A 26,516-nucleotide genomic window follows, 5' to 3' on the forward strand; every position below is an offset into this window, starting at 1 on the left:
GGCATCAGCTCCAGGCTCCTGAGGTGCTGCGCAGATCAGCTGTGTGGCATCATGGGATACATGTTCAACCTGAGCTTGAAGCTGGGGAAAGTACCACAACTGTGGAAGACCTCCTGTGTGGTACCGGTACCAAAGACCAAACATCCAAAGGATCTTAGCAGCTACAGGCCGGTAGCCCTGACATCGCATCTAATGAAGACCCTCGAGAGGCTGGTCCTCAACCATCTACGCCTCATGGTGTCGTCTTCGTTGGACCCGCTGCAGTTCGCCTACTGGCCTGGCATCGGGGTGGATGACGCCATCATCTACCTCCTGCACCGAGCTCTGACCCACCTGGAGAAGCCTGGAAGCACTGTGAGGATCATGTTCTTTGATTTCTCCAGTGCTTTTAACACCATCCAGCCAGGACTTCTGAGAGATAAGCTGGAACTGTCAGGAGTGGACCATCACATCTCCAAGTGGATACTGGACTACCTCACTGACCGCCCACAGTACGTGAGGACACAGGGCTGTGTCTCTGACAGGCTGGTCTGCAGTACGGGGGCCCCACAGGGAACTGTGCTGGCACCGTTCCTCTTCACCCTCTACACTGCAGACTTCTCCATCAACTCCCCACGCTGCCATCTGCAGAAGTTCTCTGACGACTCTGCCATAGTTGGCCTCATCACAGGTGAGGATGACTCAGAGTACAGACAGTGGACTCAGGACTTTGTGGACTGGTGCCAGCGGAACCACCTCCTGATCAACGCCGCTAAAACCAAGGAGCTGGTGGTGGATTTCCGCAGGCGCAGACCCACCACACGGACACCGGTGAACATCCAGGGAGTGGACATTGAGATAGTGGACTCTTATAAGTACCTGGGTGTTCACCTAAACAATAAACTGGACTGGACTCATAACACTGATGCGCTCTACAGGAAGGGTCAGAGCAGACTCTACCTGCTGAGAAGGCTGAGGTCTTTTGGAGTGCAGGGGACACTCCTGAAGACCTTCTATGACTCTGTGGTGGCATCAGCCATCTTCTATGCAGCAGTATGTTGGAGCAGCAGCTTGTCTACAGCTGAGAGGAAGAGGATAGACAAGCTCATCAGGAAAGCCAGCTCTGTCCTAGGATGTCCTCTCGACTCAGTGCAGGTGGTGGGAGACAGAAGGACTCTGACCAAAATAACATCACTGATGGACAAGGTCTCCCATCCCATGCATGAAACTGTTGCTGAGCTGGAGAGCTCCTTCAGTGACAGACTGCTGCATCCTAAATGCACAAAGGAGCGTTACCGCAGATCCTTCCTCCCAGCAGCTGTAAGACTTTATAACCATCACTGCTCCCAACAAAAACCACAATAACCTACACAATGTAGGATAATATATAATATACTGTAAATAGTCCGGCCTGTTAAGGTTCAACACACAGGCACATCATGTACATTGTATATAGTGTTATTATTATTAGTATTAAGGTTAATCTTGTTTGTTGATTTTATATATATATATATTCTTTTCTTAATAGTGTAAATTGTTATATTTTTATTTATATTTATAATAACTGCGGCTGCTGTTACACCCAAATTTCCCCTCTGTGGGACAATAAAGGCTGTTTCTTCTTTCTTCTTCTTCTTCTTCTTCTTCTTCTTGTACTTAATTGAACATACCAATATCCCAGAATTTTAAATGACTACATCAGGAGTCACCAACCTGGTTCTCCCTGGGCACCAAGTAGTATGAGTAGCCCGTGGAGTTGTTCCAAAATTAGATAAATCATTAAGTGATATAATTTTTAAAAAGCTGTATGTATCAATTTGGTAGCCCTTCGTATCACTTAGTACCCACGAAGTAGCTCTTAGCAGCCAAAAGGTTGGTGACTCCTGGACTACATGCTAAACTCTTTATTTAGCTTCTTTTATTTATTAGCAATGTAGTTCTGTAATTTATTTTTATTTATTTAATTTTACTTATCAACTTTATTTGAATATGTAAAAAACTATTTCAATCTAAGATAGAATATAATTACGACCTAATATTACTCTTTACATATTGTTACACTGTTTTGATAAAATGGAGCAATAACATCAACAACAATAAATAAGTAAAGCCATATTATTAAAACATTTAAAATATAAAAGTGATACTTAAGGCAACAGTTGGATTGTTTTTGCAAACAAAAGATTTTTGTTTTTTTTTATATTGGCCCTGCTGTCCTTACAGCAAGAGGGAAGGACAGCAGGGGAGGGGCGAGGAGGTATGGTCAGGCCTCAATGTCACAGTAGGCCTTTGCTACAGTCATGGCGGTGAGCACTGGAGAGCAGCAGCATGTGGAGCAAGTTTAAAGGTATGAAAAGTAGATTTAGACCTTTAGACCAATTTTTTATAACAAGGTAGTGTCTGAAAAGCAAAATCTACCAAAACATGAAATTTCAGTATTTTTCCCCTGATGGTTTTTTTTTCTGACTCTCTGTTAGTTAGCTAGGTGTGCCCTTGAAAATTTAGAAAATGAGTTTAAGCTAATTAGCCGGAATTAGTTAGCCACATGTAAATTAGACATTCAGAGCTGCTTAGCTTAGCTTCGCTTAGCTTCGCTTAGCTTAAATCAGCTTCGCTTAGCTTAAATCAGCTTCGCTTAGCTTAACTTAGCTTCGCTTAGCTTCGCTTAGCTTAACTTAGCTTCGTTTAGCTTAGCTAAGGCTTTTTTGGTTAGACTTGGTCTTTGACAAACAAACTTTAAATAGTTTAGGTCATTTTAGCTTTCTATGCTATGATGATTCCAATTTGAAAACATAAGTTTATTAGCAGCCTTACAAATTTAATGTGCAAGCTAACCATGAGGTTAATTAAGAGGTGCTAATTAAACAGCAAAACTCACTGAGCATCATGCACAGCACTATCATTTTTTTCTTTAAACAATGTGACACACATAAGCTGCAGGGTCTTATTTATCTTCTGGGGCTTTGCAGTGAACTGTAACTTAAAAGTAGAAATGTTAAATTTCAACGTAATATGTAATCTTTAAAAGTATATAATACTCTATATAGTTCCATCTTCTATTTCTGCTTGAGCAATGTTATCATGCGCTTTGATAGGGAACCAGGGGAATAACAAGGTTTTTAAATCCCTCTTTACAGAGAGAAAACAGGTTTGATAGTAACAATGAAAACATCTATAAGGAGAAGAAGAGTTCAACCTCAACATGACGCAGAATACTATATTAAGCTGAAAATTGACAAGACTGGTCTAACAGAACAGTTCATCAACCCATGCAAAGGTATGGTGTCATTTTTACATTTGCAAAGTTAGATCACCAATAAACTTTTTAAAAAAAAGACCAATATTTTCTTCTTTTAAAGGTCGTGGTGTAATTGCCACACAGCTTTTCAAACAGGGAGATTTTATCCTTGAATACCGTGGAAAGCTTTCTAAAGTGGATCCTTACCTTCAAAGAGATAAATTCAATGATACAGTGGAAGTTTTTTTGTTTGATTTCAAATGGAAAGGGACCTGCTGGTGGTAAGATATATTTCATATTACAATATATTATGGACCTATGTTATACTTTTAAAATGGGTTGTCCCAAGATCTTAAAAACTATGCAAAGGTAATACAATACAATTTTAGCAACTACCTGTAATTCATTTGATATAGACATCTGATATACATCTTACTGATTTACTCTGATGTTGATGCTGTTTTCTTCAAGCATTGATGCTTCTATTGAAGACAAGTCACTGGGACGACTAGTGAACGATGACCACCGAAGGCCTAACTGTAAGATGAAAACAGTTGAAGTTGAAGGGATACCACATCTTTGCCTGTTTGCCCTCCGAGACATTGAACCAGGAGAAGAAATAACTTATAACTACGGAAAAGCTGATTGGCCTTGGCGCAAGATGGTAAGCCAATTTACTGCACACAATGTAAAATGAGATATGTTTTGCCATATTTTAATTTGACTCAAACATATACATAAACTGTGCATTTAAAACACATAAAAATTCTTCAGATCAAGGTGTTCTTATTTTTAACACTGAGATTTAAAGTCTTGTTTTTATTTTGACTAGGTATCAGTGTTTTGAATGTCAGTACACATTTTGGCAATTGCTTTGCTGATGTTTGAATGGCCCATAGTATAAATTAACTCTACACATGTAAATAGTTCTCTATCTGATAGTTTTAAATAAAAGATATATTCAGCACAAAAAAATTGTTTTGCATAGTCACAGACTGCAATTATAGGCTCTTGAGATTTTTGGTTTTATTTATTAACTTTCTAGTAGCAGTAGATGACAACAAATGAATGCAGGTAAATGCAATGTTCTGAAATCCTCATGTCACTTTGGAAAAGACAGGATACAGAGCAATTTAGAATTCAAATTTGGATGAAGAAATCCATGGCCAAATCATAACAACTACTGCATCACCAAAGAATCTATTATTTATTGTCCAAAACAACCCACACTCTTGTAAGCATGATGTTCTCAAATCCTTCATTATGTCAATGTTTTAAAACAACAGAAAACCTACCAATCAGTATCAGTACAGAGACAGAGAAATCTATCCAAAAGTCATGGAGCATACCTTAATACAAGCAATTCTTTAAAAATCAGAGAGTTAATTTTATTTATCAGTGCCCTCAGCCGGATTTTGATTTATTGTCCTCATTTAGGTTAAAGGAGAGTGTATTTCTGTTAGAAACGTCCCCAAAAGTCAATAAAGCGAGGCGTGCTGGGGACTATATCTGGATATGTTTTGGTAGATTTTAATGAAGTTATGTCTTTGTTTTCAGGACAAATCTTCTACCCCTGAAGTCAGCAATCAAACTGGCAATGATGAACACCGCCATCAGGTACGTTTCATCTGCACAAGTCCTTCAGTATGTCTAAGTTTTAAAAATACAGGTCATATACCAATCTAAATCAGGACCTAGATGAAGTAATCTATCCTAAAATCATAAAACATGCCTTAACAGCAGCAGATTTTTAGTAATCAGAGGGTTCATGGTTTTATCCATTCCCTCAGTAGACTTTCTCTGTGATTGTCCTCATTTAGGTTAAAGGAGAGTGTATTTGTGTTAGAAATGTCCCCAAAAGTCAATAAAGTGAGGCGTGCTGGGGACTATATCTGGATATGTTTTGGGAGTTTTTAATGAATTTATGTCATTCTTTTAAGGACAAATCCACCCCTGAAGTGAGCAACCAAACTGGCAATGATGAACACTGCGCTCAGGTAAGTTTCATCTGCACAAGTCCTTCAGTATGTTTAAGATTTAAAAATACAAGACATAAACCAATCCAAATCAGGACCTAGATGAAGAAATCTATCCTAAAATCATAAAACATGCCTTAACAGCAGCAGATTTTTAGTAATCAGAGGGTTCATGGTTTTATCTATTCCCTCAGTGGACTTTCTCTTTGATTGTCCTCATTTAGGTTAAAGGATTAAGATTAAGATAAGATAGTGTTTATTTGTCACATGCAGTTATACACAGTACAATGCACAGTGAAATGTATTTTGTACCTGCAACCATATATACACACACATATAAATAAGAAGAATAAAAAAAAAAAAAAGTAATTCACACTATACACTATACTCTATATACTATACACTATACACACTTTTATAAATTATAATATTTACATTGTGCAATAATGGTCCAGTTAGGGCTCAGAGTTGAGCAGACGGATGGCTTGTGGGTAAAAACTCTTCTTCAACCTTTCAGTCTTAGCCCTCAGGCAGCGGTAACGCCGGCCTGATGGGAGCAGGGAGAAGAGAGAGTGTCCGGGGTGGCTGGGCTGTTTTAGGATCTTCATGGCCCTCAGCCTGCACTGCTTGGTGTAAATGTCCTGCAGGTTGGGGAGGGTGGTTCTGATGGTCCGTTCAGCTGAACGAACCACCCTTTTTAGGGCCATGAAGTCCTGCTTGGTGCAGTTTCACATCCAGGTGGTGATGCTCCCACGCATGATGCTCTCGATGGTGCAGGTGTAAAAGTTCCTGAGCACCTTGAGTGGGAGCTTGAAGTCTCTCAGCCGCCTGAGGAGGTAGAGATGCTGTCTGGCCTTCTTCACAGTGATGTTTATGTGATGAGTCCAGGACAGGTCCTGTGAGATGGTCACTCCCAGGTATTTGAAAGTGTCCACTCTTTCCACCTCAGCACCACTGATGACAAGTGGATGGTAGTCCCTCTGCTGCTTCCTGCTGAAGTCCACAATCAGTTCCTTCGTTTTGCTGACGTTGAGCAGGAGGTGGTTCTCCTGGCACCAGTTCTCCAGGCGGGAGACCTCTCTCCTGTAGGCTGTCTCCTCATTGTGAGAGATTAGTCCCACAACAGCAGTGTCGTCAGCAAACTTGATGATGACGTTGGACTCTGACGTGGCCTCGCAGTCATGGGTGTACAGTGAGTACAGCAGAGGGCTGAGCACACAGCCTTGGGGGGATCCAGTGTTGAGGGTGAGGGAGGATGAGGTGAGGTGACCCACTCGTACCACCTGTGGTCTGCTGGTCAGGAAGCTGTGAACCCACCTGTACAGGGATGGGCCCAGGCCCAGGTCCAGCAGCTTAGAGACCAGCCTGGAGGGAACTATGGTGTTGAATGCTGAGCTGTAATCTACAAACAGCACTCTCACATAGTTCCCCTTACCAGTGTCTATGTGTGAAAGGGTCTTGTGGAGGAGGAAGGATATGGCGTCATCTGTGGATCTGTCTGGCCGGTATGCAAACTATAGTGGGTCGAGGGTGGTGGGCAGTGAGGAGGTGATGAATGTCTTGATGAGTCTCTCAAAACACTTCATCACCACAGAGGTGAGCGCTATGGGCCTGAAGTCATTGGGGCTGCTGGGGTGTGGTTTCTTTGGGACAGGGACTATGATGGACTTTTTAAAGCAGGTGGGAATCACACACAGTTTCAGTGAGAGGTTGAATATCAGTGTAAACACAGGTGCCAGCTGGTCAGCGCAGGTCTTAAGGACACGTCCACTAATACCGTCTGGTCCAGCCGCTTTCCTAGTGTTTACACGTCTAAACGCCCTCCTCACGTCGCGCTCCGTCACAGTGAGTGTCTCCGCCCCTCCGGCCGGGAGCGCAGCGGGCTGTCGGCTTCCCGACTCAAAGCGCGCAAAGAAGATGTTGAGTTCATCAGCCAGAGCAGCGTCGGCACTCACCGGGTGTGTGTGTGGTGCTTTGTAGTCCGTGATGGTGCGTAGTCCCTGCCACAGTCCCCTGGAGTCAGACTGTTGTAGTTGCTGTTCCAGTCTGCGGCCGTAGCGATGTTTAGCCTCTTTCACCGCTCTGCGGACGTTGTATGATGCAACCTTGTAGTCCTCCATGTTCCCAGAGGCGAGGCCGGAGTTGTAGGCAACGGTGCGGGACCTCAGGGCGTCGCGGACAGATTTATCCACCCACGGCTTCTGGTTGGGAAAAGTCCTGATGGTCCTCCTTAGTGAAGTGTCATCAACAACTTTCCCAATAAATCCCACAACAGTTTCCGTAAACTCCTCGATGTCTCCGCCCGCGCTGCTGCGAAACATGTCCCAGTCGGTTGAATCCAACGCACCCTGCAGAGCGGCCTCTGTTTGATCAGACCACCGTGTCACTTCTCTCACAGCAGGGGGTTCCTGCCTGAGCCGTTGTTTGTATTTCGGCATGAGAAGGACAGCGGTGTGGTCAGACTTCCCAAAAGGCGGAAGAGGCTTTGCTTTGTAGCCCTCTTTGAATGGACAGTAGCAGTGGTCTAGGGTCCTCTCTCCTCTGGTGGGGCAGTCGATGTGTTGAATCAACTCCGGTATCAGCTTTTTCAAGTTTGCACTGTTAAAGTCCCCGGCTACGATGAGAGCCGCATCACGCTGGTTAGCCTGATAGGTGGAAATCGCCTCATGTAGCTCGGATAGTGCAGTGTTTGTGTCCGCCTGAGGTGGAATATAGACGGCGCTGAAGATGACCGAAGTGAACTCGCGGGGCAGGTAGTGGGCGCGGCATTTCAGGGTTAGGAGCTCCAGGTTAGGTGAACATGATTGTTTCAGAGGGACAACATTCCTACTGTCACACCAGTTGTTATTAATCATTAGGCACACACCTCCTCCTCTTGATTTTCCAGACTCACTCGTTCTGTCCGTGCGATGAACACTGAAGAACTCCGACGGCTGTACGGCGTGGTCCGGTATGAGGGGGGTCAGCCATGTCTCCGTGAGACAGATGATGTTGCAGTCCCTTATGTCCCTCTGAAACTGTATCCTGGCCCTGAGTTCGTCCAGCTTGTTATCCAGTGACTGGACATTAGCCAACAGGATGCTCGGCAGTGGCGTTTGGTGCGCTCTGCGCCTCAGCCTCTCTCTTACACCGGCTCTTTCCCCTCGGGGCCTTGTCCGTGACCTGGGTGCTCCGCGCCGTCCTTTGTTTGAGCTGGCCCACTGGAAACGCAGTATCTCCTGGGGCCAAGCCGGGTCGGGAGAAAAAGGTGTCAGAATACAGCCAGAGTGCTGTATTCTGATATTAAAAAGAGTCTGTCTGTCATACGTGATATGACACAGAGCAGGCGGAATTATAAAATCGAGAATTAAAGCTAAACCTAATATATACAAACAAAGCGTAGGAGCAGGTACGACGGCTGCTGACCTCACCGGCGCCATCTTGATATTGATATGAAGGAGATATGAAGGAGAGTGTATTTGTGTTAGAAATGTCCCCAAAACTCAATAAAGTGAGGCGTGCTGGGGACTATGTCTAGATATGTTTTGGTACTTTTTAATGAAGTTATGTTTTTGTTTTCAGGAGAAATCTTCTTCCCCTGAAAGTGAGCAACCAAACTGGCAATGATGAACACTGCGCTCAGGTAAGTTTCATCTGCACAAGTCCTTCAGTATGTTTAAGATTTAAAAATACAAGACATAAACCAATCCAAATCAGGACCTAGATGAAGAAATCTATCCTAAAATCATAAAACATGCCTTAACAGCAGCAGATTTTTAGTAATCAGAGGGTTCATGGTTTTATCCATTCCCTCAGTAGACTTTCTCTTTGATTGTCCTCATTTAGGTTAAAGGAGAGTGTATTTGTGTTAGAAACGTCCCCAAAGGTCAATAAAGTGAGGCGTGCTGGGGACTATATCTGGATATGTTTTGGTAGATTTTAATGAAGTTATGTCTTTGTTTTCAGGACAAATCTTCTTCCCCTGAAGTCAGCAACCAAACTGGCAATGATGAACACCGCCATCAGGTACGTTTCATCTGCACAAGTCCTTCAGTATGTCTAAGATTTAAAAATACAGGACATATACCAATCCAAATCAGGACCTAGATGAAGTAATCTATCCTAAAATCATAAAACATGCCTTAACAGCAGCAGATTTTTAGTAATCAGAGGGTTCATGGTTTTATCCATTCCCTCAGTGGACTTTCTCTTTGATTGTCCTCATTTAGGTTAAAGGAGAGTGTATTTGTGTTAGAAACGTCCCCAAAAGTCAATAAAGTGAGGCGTGCTGGGGACTATATCTGGATAAGTTTTGGTAGATTTTAATGAAGTTATGTCTTTGTTTTCAGGACAAATCTTCTTCCCCTGAAGTCAGCAACCAAACTGGCAATGATGAACACCGCCATCAGGTACGTTTCATCTGCACAAGTCCTTCAGTATGTCTAAGATTTAAAAATACAGGACATATACCAATCCAAATCAGGACCTAGATGAAGTAATCTATCCTAAAATCATAAAACATGCCTTAACAGCAGCAGATTTTTAGTAATCAGAGGGTTCATGGTTTTATCTATTCCCTCAGTGGACTTTCTCTTTGATTGTCCTCATTTAGGTTAAAGGAGAGTGTATTTGTGTTAGAAACGTCCCCAAAAGTCAATAAAGTGAGGCGTGCTGGGGACTATATCTGGATAAGTTTTGGTAGATTTTAATGAAGTTATGTCTTTGTTTTCAGGACAAATCTTCTTCCCCTGAAGTCAGCAACCAAACTGGCAATGATGAACACCGCCATCAGGTACGTTTCATCTGCACAAGTCCTTCAGTATGTCTAAGATTTAAAAATACTGGACATATACCAATCCAAATCAGGACCTAGATGAAGTAATCTATCCTAAAATCATAAAACATGCCTTAACAGCAGCAGATTTTTAGTAATCAGAGGGTTCATGGTTTTATCCATTCCTTCAGTAGACTTTCTCTATGATTGTCCTCATTTAGGTTAAAGGAGAGTGTATTTGTGTTAGAAATGTCCCCAAAAGTCAATAAAGTGAGGCGTGCTGGGGACTATATCTGAATATATTTTGGTAGTTTTTAATTAATTTATGTCATTCTTTTAAGGACAAATCTTCTACCCCTGAAGTCAGCAACCAAACCGGCAATGATGAACATCAGGATCAGGTAAGTTTCATCTGCACAAGTCCTTCAGTATGTTTAAGATTAAAAATACAGGACATACACCAGTCCAAATCAGAACCTAGATGAAGAAATATATCCTAAAATCATAAAACATGCCTTAACAGCAGCAGATTTCTAGTAATCAGAGGGTTCATGGTTTTATCCATTCCCTCAGTAGACTTTCTCTTTGACTGTCCTCATTTAGGTTAAAGGAGAGTGTATTTGTGTTAGAAACATCCCCAAAAGTCGATAAAGTGAGGCGTGCTGGGGACTATGTCTAGATATGTTTTGGTACTTTTTAATGAAGTTATGTTTTTGTTTTCAGGAGAAATCTTCTTCCCCTGAAAGTGAGCAACCAAACTGGCAATGATGAACACTGCGCTCAGGTAAGTTTCATCTGCACAAGTCCTTCAGTATGTTTAAGATTTAAAAATACAAGACATAAACCAATCCAAATCAGGACCTAGATGAAGAAATCTATCCTAAAATCATAAAACATGCCTTAACAGCAGCAGATTTTTAGTAATCAGAGGGTTCATGGTTTTATCCATTCCCTCAGTAGACTTTCTCTTTGATTGTCCTCATTTAGGTTAAAGGAGAGTGTATTTGTGTTAGAAACGTCCCCAAAGGTCAATAAAGTGAGGCGTGCTGGGGACTATATCTGGATATGTTTTGGTAGATTTTAATGAAGTTATGTCTTTGTTTTCAGGACAAATCTTCTTCCCCTGAAGTCAGCAACCAAACTGGCAATGATGAACACCGCCATCAGGTACGTTTCATCTGCACAAGTCCTTCAGTATGTCTAAGATTTAAAAATACAGGACATATACCAATCCAAATCAGGACCTAGATGAAGTAATCTATCCTAAAATCATAAAACATGCCTTAACAGCAGCAGATTTTTAGTAATCAGAGGGTTCATGGTTTTATCTATTCCCTCAGTGGACTTTCTCTTTGATTGTCATCATTTAGGTTAAAGGAGAGTGTATTTGTGTTAGAAACGTCCCCAAAAGTCAATAAAGTGAGGCGTGCTGGGGACTATATCTGGATAAGTTTTGGTAGATTTTAATGAAGTTATGTCTTTGTTTTAAGGACAAATCTTCTTCCCCTGAAGTCAGCAACCAAACTGGCAATGATGAACACCGCCATCAGGTACGTTTCATCTGCACAAGTCCTTCAGTATGTCTAAGATTTAAAAATACAGGACATATACCAATCCAAATCAGGACCTAGATGAATTAATCTATCCTAAAATCATAAAACATGCCTTAACAGCAGCAGATTTTTAGTAATCAGAGGGTTCATGGTTTTATCTATTCCCTCAGTGGACTTTCTCTTTGATTGTCCTCATTTAGGTTAAAGGAGAGTGTATTTGTGTTAGAAACGTCCCCAAAAGTCAATAAAGTGAGGCGTGCTGGGGACTATATCTGGATAAGTTTTGGTAGATTTTAATGAAGTTATGTCTTTGTTTTCAGGACAAATCTTCTTCCCCTGAAGTCAGCAACCAAACTGGCAATGATGCACACCGCCATCAGGTACGTTTCATCTGCACAAGTCCTTCAGTATGTCTAAGATTTAAAAATACTGGACATATACCAATCCAAATCAGGACCTAGATGAAGTAATCTATCCTAAAATCATAAAACATGCCTTAACAGCAGCAGATTTTTAGTAATCAGAGGGTTCATGGTTTTATCCATTCCTTCAGTAGACTTTCTCTTTGATTGTCCTCATTTAGGTTAAAGGAGAGTGTATTTGTGTTAGAAACGTCCCCAAAAGTCAATAAAGTGAGGCGTGCTGGGGACTATATCTGGATAAGTTTTGGTAGATTTTAATGAAGTTATGTCTTTGTTTTCAGGACAAATCTTCTTCCCCTGAAGTCAGCAACCAAACTGGCAATGATGAACACCGCCATCAGGTACGTTTCATCTGCACAAGTCCTTCAGTATGTCTAAGATTTAAAAATACAGGACATATACCAATCCAAATCAGGACCTAGATGAAGTAATCTATCCTAAAATCATAAAACATGCCTTAACAGCAGCAGATTTTTAGTAATCAGAGGGTTCATGGTTTTATCTATTCCCTCAGTGGACTTTCTCTTTGATTGTCCTCATTTAGGTTAAAGGAGAGTGTATTTGTGTTAGAAACGTCCCCAAAAGTCAATAAAGTGAGGCGTGCTGGGGACTATATCTGGATAAGTTTTGGTAGATTTTAATGAAGTTATGTCTTTGTTTTCAGGACAAAACCTTCTTCCCCTGAAGTCAGCAACCAAACTGGCAATGATGAACACCGCCATCAGGTACGTTTCATCTGCACAAGTCCTTCAGTATGTCTAAGATTTAAAAATACAGGACATATACCAATCCAAATCAGGACCTAGTTGAAGTAATCTATCCTAAAATCATAAAACATGCCTTAACAGCAGCAGATTTTTAGTAATCAGAGGGTTCATGGTTTTATCTATTCCCTCAGTGGACTTTCTCTTTGATTGTCCTCATTTAGGTTAAAGGAGAGTGTATTTGTGTTAGAAACGTCCCCAAAAGTCAATAAAGTGAGGCGTGCTGGGGACTATATCTGGATAAGTTTTGGTAGATTTTAATGAAGTTATGTCTTTGTTTTCAGGACAAATCTTCTTCCCCTGAAGTCAGCAACCAAACTGGCAATGATGAACACCGCCATCAGGTACGTTTCATCTGCACAAGTCCTTCAGTATGTCTAAGATTTAAAAATACAGGACATATACCAATCCAAATCAGGACCTAGATGAAGTAATCTATCCTAAAATCATAAAACATGCCTTAACAGCAGCAGATTTTTAGTAATCAGAGGGTTCATGGTTTTATCTATTCCCTCAGTGGACTTTCTCTTTGATTGTCCTCATTTAGGTTAAAGGAGAGTGTATTTGTGTTAGAAATGTCCCCAAAAGTCAATAAAGTGAGGCGTGCTGGGGACTATATCTGGATAAGTTTTGGTAGATTTTAATGAAGTTATGTCTTTGTTTTCAGGACAAATCTTCTTCCCCTGAAGTCAGCAACCAAACTGGCAATGATGAACACCGCCATCAGGTACGTTTCATCTGCACAAGTCCTTCAGTATGTCTAAGATTTAAAAATACAGGACATATACCAATCCAAATCAGGACCTAGATGAAGTAATCTATTCTAAAAAAATAAAACGTGCCTTAATAGCAGCAGATTTTTAGTAATCAGAGGGTTCATGGTTTTATCCATTCCCTCAGTAGACTTTCTTTTTGATTGTCCTCATTTAGGTTAAAGGAGAGTGTATTTGTGTTAGAAACGTCCCCAAAAGTCAATAAAGTGAGGTGTGCTGGGGACTATATCTGGATATGTTTTGGTAGATTTTAATGAAGTTATGTTTTTGTTTTCAGGACAAATCTTTTACCCCTGAAGTGAGCAACCAAACTGGCAATGATGAACACCGCCATCAGGCAAGTTTCATCTTCACAAATCAATCTAATTGAATTTAGGTTATTTATATAGCTCTAATTCACAACAAATGACGTCTCGAGCCACTTTACCAAAAGATAAAGAAATAAATCCTAGTTATCAAGCAGTACAGTAAACTTAATTTTTCAGTCATTTAAAAAGTTTCTGTCTAAGTAAATTCCACAGATTTCATCCAGTTATTGACCGTGATGTTCTAACAGCCTTCATTTTGGCATTGATTTCGAAAGACAAGACATTGACCAATCAAAATCAGGAGCAAAATGAACACTAAAGAGATTTCACTGTAGATTTAGTCACGGTTAACCAAGCTGCGGCAGCATCATGAGAAATGCCTGAAACGTCACAGAATGGCAGAGGAGGAGCATAATGCTAAAGAAAAACATTACACCATGATTTTAATGAAACGTGCAAAACTAGCACAGGAACTGGCAAAACTGGATGCTCTTGTGAGTACTGTACTTGATTATTTAGCAAGTGTGTACAAACAGGCTTGAATATATATTTTTTATAATGGATGACGACATTTCTTATGTTAAGTGTACTGGACATGCAACACTCTGGCCGGGCAGCGTTTATATTTAAAGTTGTTGCTGATTTGATTTTCTCTTTTACAAACTAACATGCCATTTTACGTTCTTGTTCACAGCTAAAATCCCAGCCTGAAAATACTACTGACATGAGTTCTCAGCATGATATTCAGGTACCATTACAACTTGCAGCCTATAAAAGGGATATTCAGATGTTTGATGAGTGGGACAGGTAGTGTATGAATTGTGATGTAATGACAAAAAGATTTATGTCAAATATTTGTCTACTATATAATGCATTTTTTTTTTAATCTTCATAGCCACTACCTTCATCTGATAGTTCCTTCTTGGAGGAATTAAGGACCAGCGAAAGATTGGAAAAAGAGCAGCAGGTAACCGAAAGTCTGGTAACAAGTCTTTAAATTTAACATAGTTCATTGTTGTTCAGTCTACTTCAGTGTTATTATTCCTTTTCATCTCCTTCAAAAAACAAAAGGCATATTCAAAAAAGAAATGTACAGTTTGAATTTTTTGTTGTACCAGTATTACTTTTATTACTTTTATTGTTTTTACTTTTCTATTACTTTACTATTTCCTTATTTGGATTTTTAGTCCACAATAATAAATTATAATAATTATAATATTTCTAGACACTCAATCTTTTTGTTAATCCTTATTTAAGGCAAGAGTTCCTTCTGTATTTTCCACATCACCAATTCAACCTGAAAATTGCTCTGTTGAATACTTAAAAAAGAGGCCATCAAGACAAAAACAGGTATTTTTTTATATTACTGTTGATCTTTAAATGGCTTTCACTTTTAAACTTTTCAAACCCAAATGCTTCACTTATGCCCTAAATATTAAATCGATGTTATTTTTCCTTAAGGTCTCTACATATACAGAAACATCTTTTGATGAATCTGATTACACAGACTATAGTGATGCTGATTATATTCCAGACTCTGAAGGAAGTTCCTCTCAGAAAGACGAAGATGTGCCTCTTAATCCAATTGCAAAGAAGCCTCTGCCTTCTCTGCGATACCCCCATGTATCGCCATCAAAACAAGATATTTCTTCAGAAATTTCAGTGAATAGAAATGTTACCATTAGTCCTAAGAAGAAGATCTCTGAAACTCCAAGAAAGAGAAGGTTCTTATCCCAAAGTGCAACAAATAGCAATGAAAGTACACCAAAGAAAAGCAGAGTTGAAGAGATTTCGGACTCAATCAGAGTGTTACCACCTTTAAAGTCTGGAAATCGCCGTGTGTATAATAAGAGAAACTATTGTCTGTATTGTCTCCAACCCACATCAAAACTTGCACGACACCTGGAGGCTGTACATAAAAATGTAGAAGAGGTTGCTCTTGCCTTTCAATATCCCAAAAATTCAAGAGAGAGACGCAATAGGTTGAACATGCTTAGAAGACGTGGAAACTTTGCCCATAATGCCAGTGTGGTCAAGAGGGGAGCCGGTGAGCTCCAGGCCTGCTATAGACCAAGGAAATCCAGGGGTGCCATTGATTTCATTCACTGTTATCACTGCCAAGGACTCTATGCTAAGAAAACACTGTGGAAGCACATGAGAAGATGCCCAGCAAAGAAAGAAAGTAATGAAGACTCCAAGAATGGGAAGCAGAGAGTTCGATCCAAATGTGCACTGAAAACTGCTGTTGCTCGTGACATTGGAGAGGGTTTGAAAACTGTTATTTCCTGTATGAAATATGATGAAATTACTCAATTAATTCAAAATGACCAACTTCTTCTGCAGTTTGGACAGCACCTGTATGATCTGAATGGCTCAAGAAAGAACAGACATGACTACATAAGGCAAAGGCTTAGGGAACTTGGGCGACTGCTTCTTACGACTCGGAAGAATACTGCCATTCAAAAGGCAGAGGAACTGATTTATCCTGCGAACTTCAATCATTTGATATCTGCAGTGAAAGAGTTGGCTGGGTACAATCCAGAGGGAAATACCTTCCAGAAACCTTCCTTGGCTCTAAAAATTGGCAACAATCTGGGAATTATCTCTGAGCTTGTTGAGACTGACAACTTGTCCTCAGAAGACGGAGACCCAAGCCTTGTGCAATTTGCCCGAGAATTTAGGATGATCAAAAATTTTAGATGGAAGGGACTGATCACCAGAGGTGCAACAACAACTATGAAGGAGTCCAAGTGGAATGCACCACAGATTTTACCTTTGACAGATGATGTCAAATGTTTGGATAGTCATATGGAGACTGTTAAAGCTGGTGCTGAAAAAGTACTGAGATTGACGCCCACTCCATACCACTATGCAATGCTTGCCAAAGTAACACTTGCTCAAGTGATCATTTTTAACAGAAGAAGAGAAGGAGAGGTATCACGAATGGAGTTGTCCACCTTCAAAGATAGAAAAAAGTCAGAAATCAATGTGGACATGACTGCTTGCCTGACCCCACTTGAGAACAAAGTGTGTGATTTCTTCACCAGAGTAGAAATCCGTGGAAAACGAGGGAGAGGCGTTCCTGTTCTCTTAAAACCATCCATGGTCTCTGCAATGGAGCTCCTTGTGGAAACGCGTGAATCTTGTGGTGTCCCCAAAGAGAACATCTACATGTTTGCTAGACCAGGAGCTTTATCTGCCTATCGAGGAGGAGACTGTATCCAGATGTTTGCAAAGGAGAGTGGTGCCAAACACCCTGAATTCTTAACATCAACAAGGCTCCGAAAGCACATAGCAACAATGTCACAGGTGCTTAATCTTCAAGAAAATGAAGCAGACCAACTAGCAGACTTTCTGGGTCATGACATCCGTGTGCACAGGCAGTATTACCGCTTGCCTCAGGGAACCCTTCAGCTTGCTAAGATGAGCAAAGTGCTTTTGGCAGTGGAGAACGGAACTCTTTCACATTACAAAGGCCAAACACTCGATGATATTGAAATTGACCCTGAAGGTAGGAGTGTACATTTTGCTCAGATGCTCTGAAATGTAATGCCTACTTAACTGGTTTTTATCATCATTATTATTATTATTAAATGCACTAGTGGTGGTTTGTTTTCTTTTAACTTTTAGAAAAAGTTGATTTGCAAGATCTGGATTCCTCAAGCGATGAGAGTGAGTCTCTTCATTCAGCTATGGAGACAACAAATACACAAGAAACTGAGACAACAGATCAGGATGAAGACACTGGACCAGGGACTTCTTCAGGTCCAACAACTTGTTACCATCCTCCCTTGAAAAAGGGTCAGTGATAAATTTGTTTTGGCTTTTTTGGCATAGACAAACTATTGTAATGGAAAAAATATGGCTCACTGAATGTTGAAGCAGCAATGTGATATCATATAGTTGTGATTAATTAATTTATTCATTAATTTGGGGGTCGGGGGGAGGCGTTTAATATTTCAAACATTTAAATAGTATATTGATGACTGTTATCTTTCCTTCAAAGGCAACCAAGGTAACTCCAAACGTAAGTGGGAAGACCGTGAGGTACGTGCAGTTGAAAGACACATGATGCGTTTCATCCACACATGCAAGGTGCCTCAGAAGCTGGACTGCATTCGGTGCATCAATGCAGAACCCTATGCACTCAAAGACAGAACCTGGACTGGGGTAAAAAATTACGTTAGAAATCGCATTACTGCCTTGAAGAGAAGAGCTTGTGCAAAGGACTGAGAGCTGTTTGTTCATTTTCAGTTCCATTTAAGTTCTCTGTTTTTCAGGTAAAATGGTTCGGAATATGTTTTGAACAATTTTAGGCTCAGTGATTAGGTGTATTTTTACCTCAAGCCTTTCCTCATTCTGAGGGGTTACAAAAAACAAAAAACTTTTTTTAAGTTGACAGTTTTTAAACTTAGTTTTCATTATGTATCCACATCATGTTGAATGTATTTGGAAGCAAAGTTCTTATTTTATTAATGTTTGGTTGAAGCAGGCACTCAGTGGTCCACATGTATTTTCTTTTGTAGTACGTTTCTGTACATGTATAGTGTGCATGTTAACTGCTAAAACAGAGTTGTAACAAAAGCCACAGAACATTTAAATTATTCTATGGCACAACAAGTTGGACAGAGCTGTAATTTCTTCAAAACAAATAGAGACCTGACTTTGAAGTTCTGGCAAGCCCCTTGCATGTTGTCAAATTAGCAAACTGAATTGTGAAATAATTACTGTAGGATTGGATAGAAAAATATGACCTTTTACATTGTGACACTGAACAGTAATAGTATACTGAAAATTTGGGGTGGGTGGGGGTGGGGTCTAGTGATAATATTATGTTATACTTACTTTGAAAGACTTTAAGAAAAGTAAGGCCCCCAAAACTAACATAAAATAGTTTGTGTATGTGTATATTGCAGAAGACCCCAAAAGGAAGTAAGGTCCCCAAAAGTGGCATAAAATAGTTTGTTTACCTGTGTATTACTGAAGACCCCAAAGGGGACATTAAGCATTCCCAGTCCCCAATGAGAAGGTCAAAATACTGCATGGAGAAAAATAGCCTAAAATGAGAATCTCAAGTGATATATCTTTTCTGTGAATCTGGAGGTGTACAATTCAGTTTCAACCTTCCCGCTACACCATACAGAAAGCAGTGTCCCCTAAGGTTGGGAGTTAAGAAATGCGACCTCAATTGGGACATAAGGGAGTATGTGTGTGTGTGTGTGTGTGTGTGTGTGTGTGTGTGTGTGTGTGTGTGTGTGTGTGTGTGTGTGTCCAGCCAGATCATCGGGAAAAGAGAAGCTGGAATGGACAGTGCCAGAGAAAGCATGAGTCCCCGAGGATTCTTCTGCTGCAATGGCTACAGGTATCTGCGTTTCCTTGGGGGACCACTGCTCTGTCATCTTGAGCACACTTTCACAATAAAAAACACACACACACCCACTCACACTCGCATGTGCGCACACAATCCTCAGACACCACATTCTGCCTCCTAGGTATTAGTCTGTTTTTTTGGGATACACACACACTCCCACAATCACTCACAGCTGCAAACATGCTCCTGTGAATTTGTTTTCGTGAAGCACTGAACAAAACACACATGCAATGACTTGTACGGTTCCCCCAGCGCTGCACTGTGGTATCCATTATTGCCCAGCACAATGACAACAAGGTCATACCTTCAGGAGATCTGCATTTTGTCAAAAGTGACACCGTATTGCTGCCGTCACCACTGCTGCTGCCGTTGCCCAGGATTTATGCATTCTTGACATTTTCAGCTCAGTAGGTGGCTAGAAATCTTTTCAGCATAACAATGCTGTTTTGAAAGCAGGAAATCAATTCATGCTTTTCATGTGTTGTCATGTGTTAGTTACCTGCAGAGGGAGAAAATAAGGAGACAAATTTAGTCAACTACAGATTTGAAGTACTGCCACTTTTCCTATTGTCAGCCACGTATTCATACTGGGTATCACTTTCTAACAATATAGATTAAAAGGATTTGGTGCTATTGAATTAAACATAGATGGACAGTCAGAAACATCTGATGTATGAATTAATAGGAAGTTTGAAAAAACAGTGCTTAACAAATTTATTAAACCACCTGTCATCAAAACTAGAAAACGCAAATAGTTTAGAAATCTGTCAAAAATGTGTCCAAAACTAAAAATTACTGGTAATCAGGTTTGGTGAGCTGAGCTGAATTCACATTTTTCTTTCCAAATTTGAGCCGGCACACCGGACTTCTCTGAGAGATCAGAAATGAATCAAACATTCAACCACTAATACAAATGTTTCTGTTCAGGAATGCAAGAAAATATCTATAATTTGGCATCTTAATGAGAAAATAATGATAGCTGTTAAGCACTGTATAGATGCATCACTGTTTAAGCCTCTATACCCCAATAACAACATTCCAGATTCCTGAGAGTACTGAACAAAAGGGGAATTCTGATGAACTCTCTAAACACCTAAATTTTGTTGAAAAACTGTTGAAAAGTTTCAATTGTAGGATAAGTGGAAGAGATGGATGGATGGATGGATGGATGGATGGATGGATGGATGGATGGATGGATGGATGGATGGATGGATGGATGGATGGATGACCAATAGTTCTTGCAAACTGTATGTGAGCATTTTTACATTTAGATTTTCATGTCTTTCTCCTCCTGTTCTTCTTCTGTCTCCTCCACCGCTGCTCTCTCCTCCCTCATTTCCAACTCATCCTCTTCCTCCTCACCTGAAGCCTCGTCTACTGAACTGAAGTCAGGGCTCTAACATAAGAAAACGGGCTTGGACATTTATTTTTAGTATTGTGGCAGGTGCTTATTATCACTGATCAGACGGTCTCTGGACAGCTGACAATGAGTCGGCTATAAAAACAACAAGCTAATGTTATAAGCCAATGTTCTGCGGGCGAACATTAGACTCGATTGCCCTAAAAATCACACTTTCCCTCTGATAAACAGGCTAATTGCCCAAGTCTGCCGATGTTGCATCCGCTTCAAATAAAGCTTCAGTAACACTGGCAAAAACAGCCGCACTTCCTAACAGAAAAATTGAGGATGCCCTCAACAACTCATCTCAGTATCACTGTCACTGGTCAGAAGTGAGCTTCATTGATGCATCAACCTGTATCGGACTCCCTTCACAAAGTTTTACGGCCTCCTTAAGAGTAACTAGATGTGGATGCTCAAGGGGAATGTTGACAGCTGAGGTAAGGAGTGGACTGACAGCCTATACTTACTGCAGGTGATCACCAGCTGAAAATGTAAAATATCACAATATATCTAATTGACTCATATCTGTTGTGTTTTTTTTAATTCATGATTTATTATTAAGGGTTAAGATGAAACCTCAGATGTGACTGAGATGGTCAGGATGGCTGATCTGTTCCCCTCAGAAGGTTGTTCAATAGTTAATAGCTTAAAGTTTGATACATTTATGTATTTTATTGGAAGTTATTTGATTAACTTTCTTACTTTGTTCATACTTTGTTTTATAGGTACAACATTAATTTGCAGTGCAGAACTTTACACTTAACATTTCAAACATTAAGCTATTGGTAAAGAGCTGCAAAACATTCATCCATCTGTATTCCTGACCACTTATCTAACCAGGGTCATGGCAGGTTGGAGCTTATCCCATCTGTCATCGGGTGAGAGGTAGGGTACATCCTAGATAGATTTCTAGTCAGTAACAGAGCTTAAGCATTGACACTCACATCCACACCAAAAGCCAATTCACAATCATGCAAAAATTGTGGTGGTTGTGGTTCAGGAGGTGGGGGGGGGGGGGGGCATCAGGAAGGTCAGTGGTTCGATCCCTAGCTCCATGAACTCCAAATTGTTCCCAAATGCATTCATCAGTGTGTGAGTGGGCACATGAGTAAAAAGCATTTAAAGGCATAGAATAAAGGGGTGTATGAATGAGTGTCTGAACGGTTGAATGTGGCTTGTAAAAGCAATTTTAGTGCTCACTAGGAGTAAAAAGTGTTCTATAAGTACCAGTCCATTTACTGAACTGGCAGAAAAGCCCACAATCCAAGACATTATTGGTATTATTTGTTTGTTTGTTTGTTTTATATGACTGTATGATCTATGAACCATTATTTTTATCTTTTTTTTTTTTTTTTAAGAAATAACACTGCTTTAGGACCTGATACCCAGAAGCTAAAATCCCTTTAAGGTAATATGTTTCTTTTCTAAGACCCTGTAGTTGTTCTTAATAATGGCTAAGTTTTCCCAATTAATTGCCATTTATAACCAATGACTAACAGTTTATAAAATAAAATATAATTTATTCATGGCTATTAGTATGAATAGTTAATGCAGATGTAGTATAAAGCACTAATTAATACTAGCCTTAATAACCAATACACATATTACTATTTGATATATGGTCCATAGTTAGACATATAATAACTCATGGTGATATGTAAAACCTACCAAACACATCTGCTGCAAAAAGATGCGCAGAGTTGAGAAAAGGAATAAACCTACTTTTAGAAAGTTGATTCAAATGAGAGACATTAAGAAAAGAAAGATTTTCTCAGTAAATTCATCTGAAAGATTTAAGAAGCATATGTAAACATAAACACCATCAAACAAATACACTAAAAGGATGATAAAATATTTATCACCAGAGCCTTTAATAGTACCCGCCTGGAGGAGTGCAGCCTGCTAAGCCAGGAGGAAAGGCAGAAGGAAGGGAACGATCCACTAAAGCAACTCTTGGTGTGAACACAAACTCACACAAACTCCCACCACAAAACTAATAAGGTGCACAAGGCAAGACACAGCAAAGACACTCAGCCGTGCTGTGGATAGAGTTGTCACTCCGGACCCCTGAACTGAGAAGCCACACAACCCTCCTGTCAAGGCTGAGACTCCCAAAAAAAGGATGTGTGTTATGGGTTGCAGATGATGCACCCCAAGCAAAACTGACTTCCTGAAATGAAATAAATGGCCAAGAAAAAGACTTTTCAGGGAGTTATGGTGTCTAACTTACACTAATCAGGCTCAACAGTAAAACCCCCTTTCCTAATATTGTGCTGTTAAAACAGCTCTGATCCTTCAGGGCATGGAGCATGGATAGAAGACATATGGCCATGCTCCGTGATGTCTGTTCTGGCACCAAGACAATGACAGCATATTGGGCTTATTTAAAGTGCATTTAAGATAATGAATACTTTATTCACCCTAAAAGTTGGGTAATTGCCGTGTCACAGTTGCCAAAACATGAAAAAGAACTTGGCTCAAAAAAATAAATAAAATATCACAGAGAAAAATTGCTTGGAAAGGTAGAAAATAACACTTAAGAAGGAGCTCAATTAAATAGAAAATGCAAAAAAGTGAATAATCTAAGTTTAAATGTGATACAATAAGGGTGTATAAATCTAAAATAAATCCAGGTATTGTGGTACAGTAAAAGACTTCCATTCCCGTGGCAGGGGAAGCAAAACAAATGTTAGAGGAAGTATTCAACTGCATGTTCAGTAAGTGATGCAGAGGGTGGTCAGGCTCCAATAACAGCCATAACTATTCACCACAGCCACAGTCATTTGGATGACCTCTGCGTCAGCTGATGGAGGAATCCAAAGGGTGTGCTGATTCAGAGTGGATTAAACAACCACAGCAATGATGAATTCCCTCAACAAGTAATAAGGATGCTTTCCAACAGAAACATTCCTTCACAGTAAGAGATCCAGCATTGCACCACACCATGATCATTTCATTGTGTGCCTTGTGTGCACAGTGACAATGAGTTGAATCTAACATCTTTTTCTGTCACAACCAATGCAATCACTTCAAATTTCTTCTTACTGCTCAGATTACCATCGCTGTCCAGTTGAAACCACACTGCAGTCCAGAAAAGTGTGAGTATGACAACATCTCACTATAACTCTGCAATGCTCCATGAAGCACATGAAACTACACTCACTGTGTTCCCTCTGGTGTTAATCAGTTCACTGAGTTCATCAGTATTACTCTTCAAACACCTCGCATTCCCCATGATGATCGTTGGAACAGCCCCGGCTCTGAAAGCCCCAGCAGCTCCTCTGCAGGCCTCAGCTGGTGAAGATTCTGCTTTGCCGTGAGCATAATGCGAAGAAAAAGTAACTGTAAACTTTAACTAATTTAATGTGTCTAAATATAAAAGCTAAAGGATTCCTAGCAAGACACTGCATTGTACCAAGATGAGCTTTCACTTCAGCTGGCAGTAACGTTAATGTTGTGGATAACTGATGGCAGTAATGTAGAACTAAATGAGGTATTTAAGATAAACTCATTCTCAAGGTAGATTTTCCACCCTTCCACAAACCAATTATTTGATCTAACCATTAAGTATAGTTATAAAATGGCACAATACACAAACTATCCAAAGAAACATGTCAAGCAGTTCCACGGAAAGAAGAACTCAACATTTACTGTCATTTGCAGAAAAAGATGCATTTCAGGCAAGTGCTAATTAATGCCAAAATATTCAATCATTAACCATCACATTTTGAGTTATATACGTGATGAGAGCAAGAAAATGACAGCTGGTGAGACTGTTCCGAGGGATTTGGCGACTCCAGAGCATCTTCCTCCTTCCCACAGTGATCTGACGGGCTGAGTCCCACAAACAAAAAGAACTGTCTTTTGGATCAGGGCAACACTTATTACTGAGGCACAGAGATGGAGAGGCAAGCAAGAGGGAAGGAGCTTAAAAGGGGAGAATGCAGAGACTGAGGGCAAAGAGAGGGCCAGGAAAGGATGAGTGCCAGCGCTGCCTCCAGTGTCCATCTCAGATCCCCCCATCCTTTCCTTCATCCTCCCCCCTCCATCCTGTCCCTCCTCCCACTTTCCAGCAGCTGGCTAGTTTTTACTCCAGCAGAGAAAGACCTCTCTGATGGAGCAGACTGAGGCATCAGTGTGTGTTCAGAATAAGAACACTCTCTCTCTAAACTCTCTGTGAATTCGCACCCGCTGCCCTCTCTCTCTCCTTTTCTCACATCGTCATCTGTGTCCTACCCTCCCTTCCTTTCCTCCTTTTTTGGCAGTCTCCTTTTCACCCTCCAACTTTTTACCTTACCCATTCCCTATCCGTGCACCCTCTTCTTTATCTGTTCTCTATATTTCATATCAGCCACCACTCCATCCAACTCTTCCCACTCTCTCTCTCACTCGGTCCAGCTGTCACTCCTGTCACTCTCCACTTTCTTTGGACCATCTTTCCAGTCCACTTTTAATTGATTTGGAGTGTGGAGTTGCTGAGATGATAGGAGTAGTCCCCCTGGGGAGGTCAATATGTACAGATATGGAGCACCAACTCATTGCCACAGAATAAACACTGGCTGACTGCAGGGTATGAGAAGCAAGGGACTTTTCAAGGAAGGGTTCCTTCTCAATATATATTTAAGTCCAGCTACAGAAATGAGGCCATATATTCCGTGTTTGAAATATCCCAAAGATTTAGCTGTGCGTAATTCAGATCTGTTTAAACCTTTTGATCAAAATGAGCACCACAATGTTGAGGCAATTTAAACCCTTTATTAGTTCCAGATATTACATCAAAAAGCTGGAATGAGTCTCCAGGTTTCCATAACATATTTGAAGAATTGACTTAATTTATTATACTTCTCTGAACTGTGACCATCTCACACTGGGATCACACCATAGAACGCTAGAACGTAGAACGTCGACAGACATCTTTGAACTCGACCTTCATTTTGAAATCAGCTACCTGTAAAGTTTCTTGACTACATCCTGTACACCAGACAAAGTACTCAAAACTGTCTTGTGGTAGATGCCATTACAGCAGCTGCTTTTAGGCTCACATTTGCCACAATGCAGAAAGCAATACCAACCTAGCTGATAAACATGAGCACTAAAGTGTGTTTTACAGTCTCACAAGGTAAAAAAAAATACTCACATGTACACATCTATTTATGTACGACCAGTTATTTGACTCTGAAACATAGTTTTTTCTCTGTGTCCTCAACACACATCTTTATTATTTTAACTGAATGTGTTTTATCTTTCTTTAAGTGTCTTCACTGAAAGCGTGAGAGTGACACATAACACCAGACATCTATTTCCCACTTCAAGTGCCTTCTCTTATTCAGAAGGCAGACATTCCCGTTTCTATTCTTGTTTGAACCACATAAATAAATATTTAAGACAAAATTCATGGAAATGAAGTAGTTCAACGTGGGATCGTTTCTGACAACACGGAGGCAAAACCGCATGTGAAATCCTCACGTCAATAAGCAGACGTTGAAATGCAGTGAATTTTTTGGCCCAGAGGGTTAAGAGGTTTAATGAACTGGTGGGTTTGCAGGATTTTCACTGCAATAAACATAGTAATCATGGTTTCACTTGTGATACATTTTTAATTTGGAAGCTCTCAAATGGAAAGCCACATTGACCTCAACATACCATGCAATTAAATAATGCACTCCAAGGTACTCACACACTGAACATCTTTCAAGTAAAAGCTAGGGCGAGAATAAATCTCCATCAGTTTCTGTAATTAAAAACAGAAGTTACTATTGATTAAGTGATACAGTTTCAATACATGTTTAAAAAAATGCACATTGGAGGCATATTTCTAAATTCTGGTTTTGCATGAAATTAAGTAAGGTTAAAAAAGGTGACATATATTTTGCATGATATACAGTGAGGACATTGTTTAATGGTTGTAAAGGTTATTACAAGGTCATACAATAAATCCAGCTCCAGAATATTCTTGCCATTTTCACTTTCAATACAA

General features: G+C 40.3%; 1 protein-coding gene and 1 long non-coding RNA gene across 6 annotated transcripts; both read left to right on the forward strand.

Annotated features, from left to right (window-relative positions):
• Positions 1 to 1,877: 1,877 nt before the first annotated feature.
• LOC115781198 (uncharacterized) lies at positions 1,878 to 18,533 on the forward strand. 5 transcript variants are annotated; one of them, XM_030730708.1, is made up of 16 exons: positions 1,963 to 2,326; positions 3,117 to 3,256; positions 3,339 to 3,498; positions 3,689 to 3,881; positions 4,775 to 4,834; positions 5,158 to 5,214; positions 10,288 to 10,336; positions 11,103 to 11,113; positions 11,820 to 11,879; positions 14,108 to 14,260; positions 14,461 to 14,514; positions 14,662 to 14,733; positions 15,024 to 15,116; positions 15,228 to 17,277; positions 17,397 to 17,567; positions 17,773 to 18,533. In XM_030730708.1, the coding sequence occupies exons 2-16, from the start codon at positions 3,142 to 3,144 to the stop codon at positions 17,997 to 17,999; spliced, it is 3,525 nt and encodes a 1,174-aa protein (XP_030586568.1). In that variant the 5' UTR covers positions 1,963 to 2,326; positions 3,117 to 3,141; the 3' UTR covers positions 18,000 to 18,533. The 5 variants fall into 5 exon arrangements, with proteins under 5 accessions (XP_030586572.1, XP_030586568.1, XP_030586570.1 ...); XM_030730710.1 differs by lacking the exon at positions 4,775 to 4,834; XM_030730711.1 differs by lacking the exon at positions 1,963 to 2,326 and having other exon boundaries at positions 3,169 to 3,256; positions 3,316 to 3,498.
• A 507-nt stretch (positions 18,534 to 19,040) lies between these two features.
• Positions 19,041 to 23,822, forward strand: LOC115781174 (uncharacterized). The gene is made up of 5 exons (XR_004020059.1): positions 19,041 to 19,128; positions 21,898 to 21,947; positions 23,313 to 23,456; positions 23,592 to 23,637; positions 23,727 to 23,822. It is a non-coding gene; the product is annotated as an uncharacterized LOC115781174 (long non-coding RNA).
• Positions 23,823 to 26,516: the final 2,694 nt, after the last annotated feature.

This window comes from Archocentrus centrarchus, chromosome 6, assembly GCF_007364275.1.
Source record: "Archocentrus centrarchus isolate MPI-CPG fArcCen1 chromosome 6, fArcCen1, whole genome shotgun sequence".
Classification (NCBI taxonomy): Eukaryota; Metazoa; Chordata; class Actinopteri; order Cichliformes; family Cichlidae; genus Archocentrus; species Archocentrus centrarchus.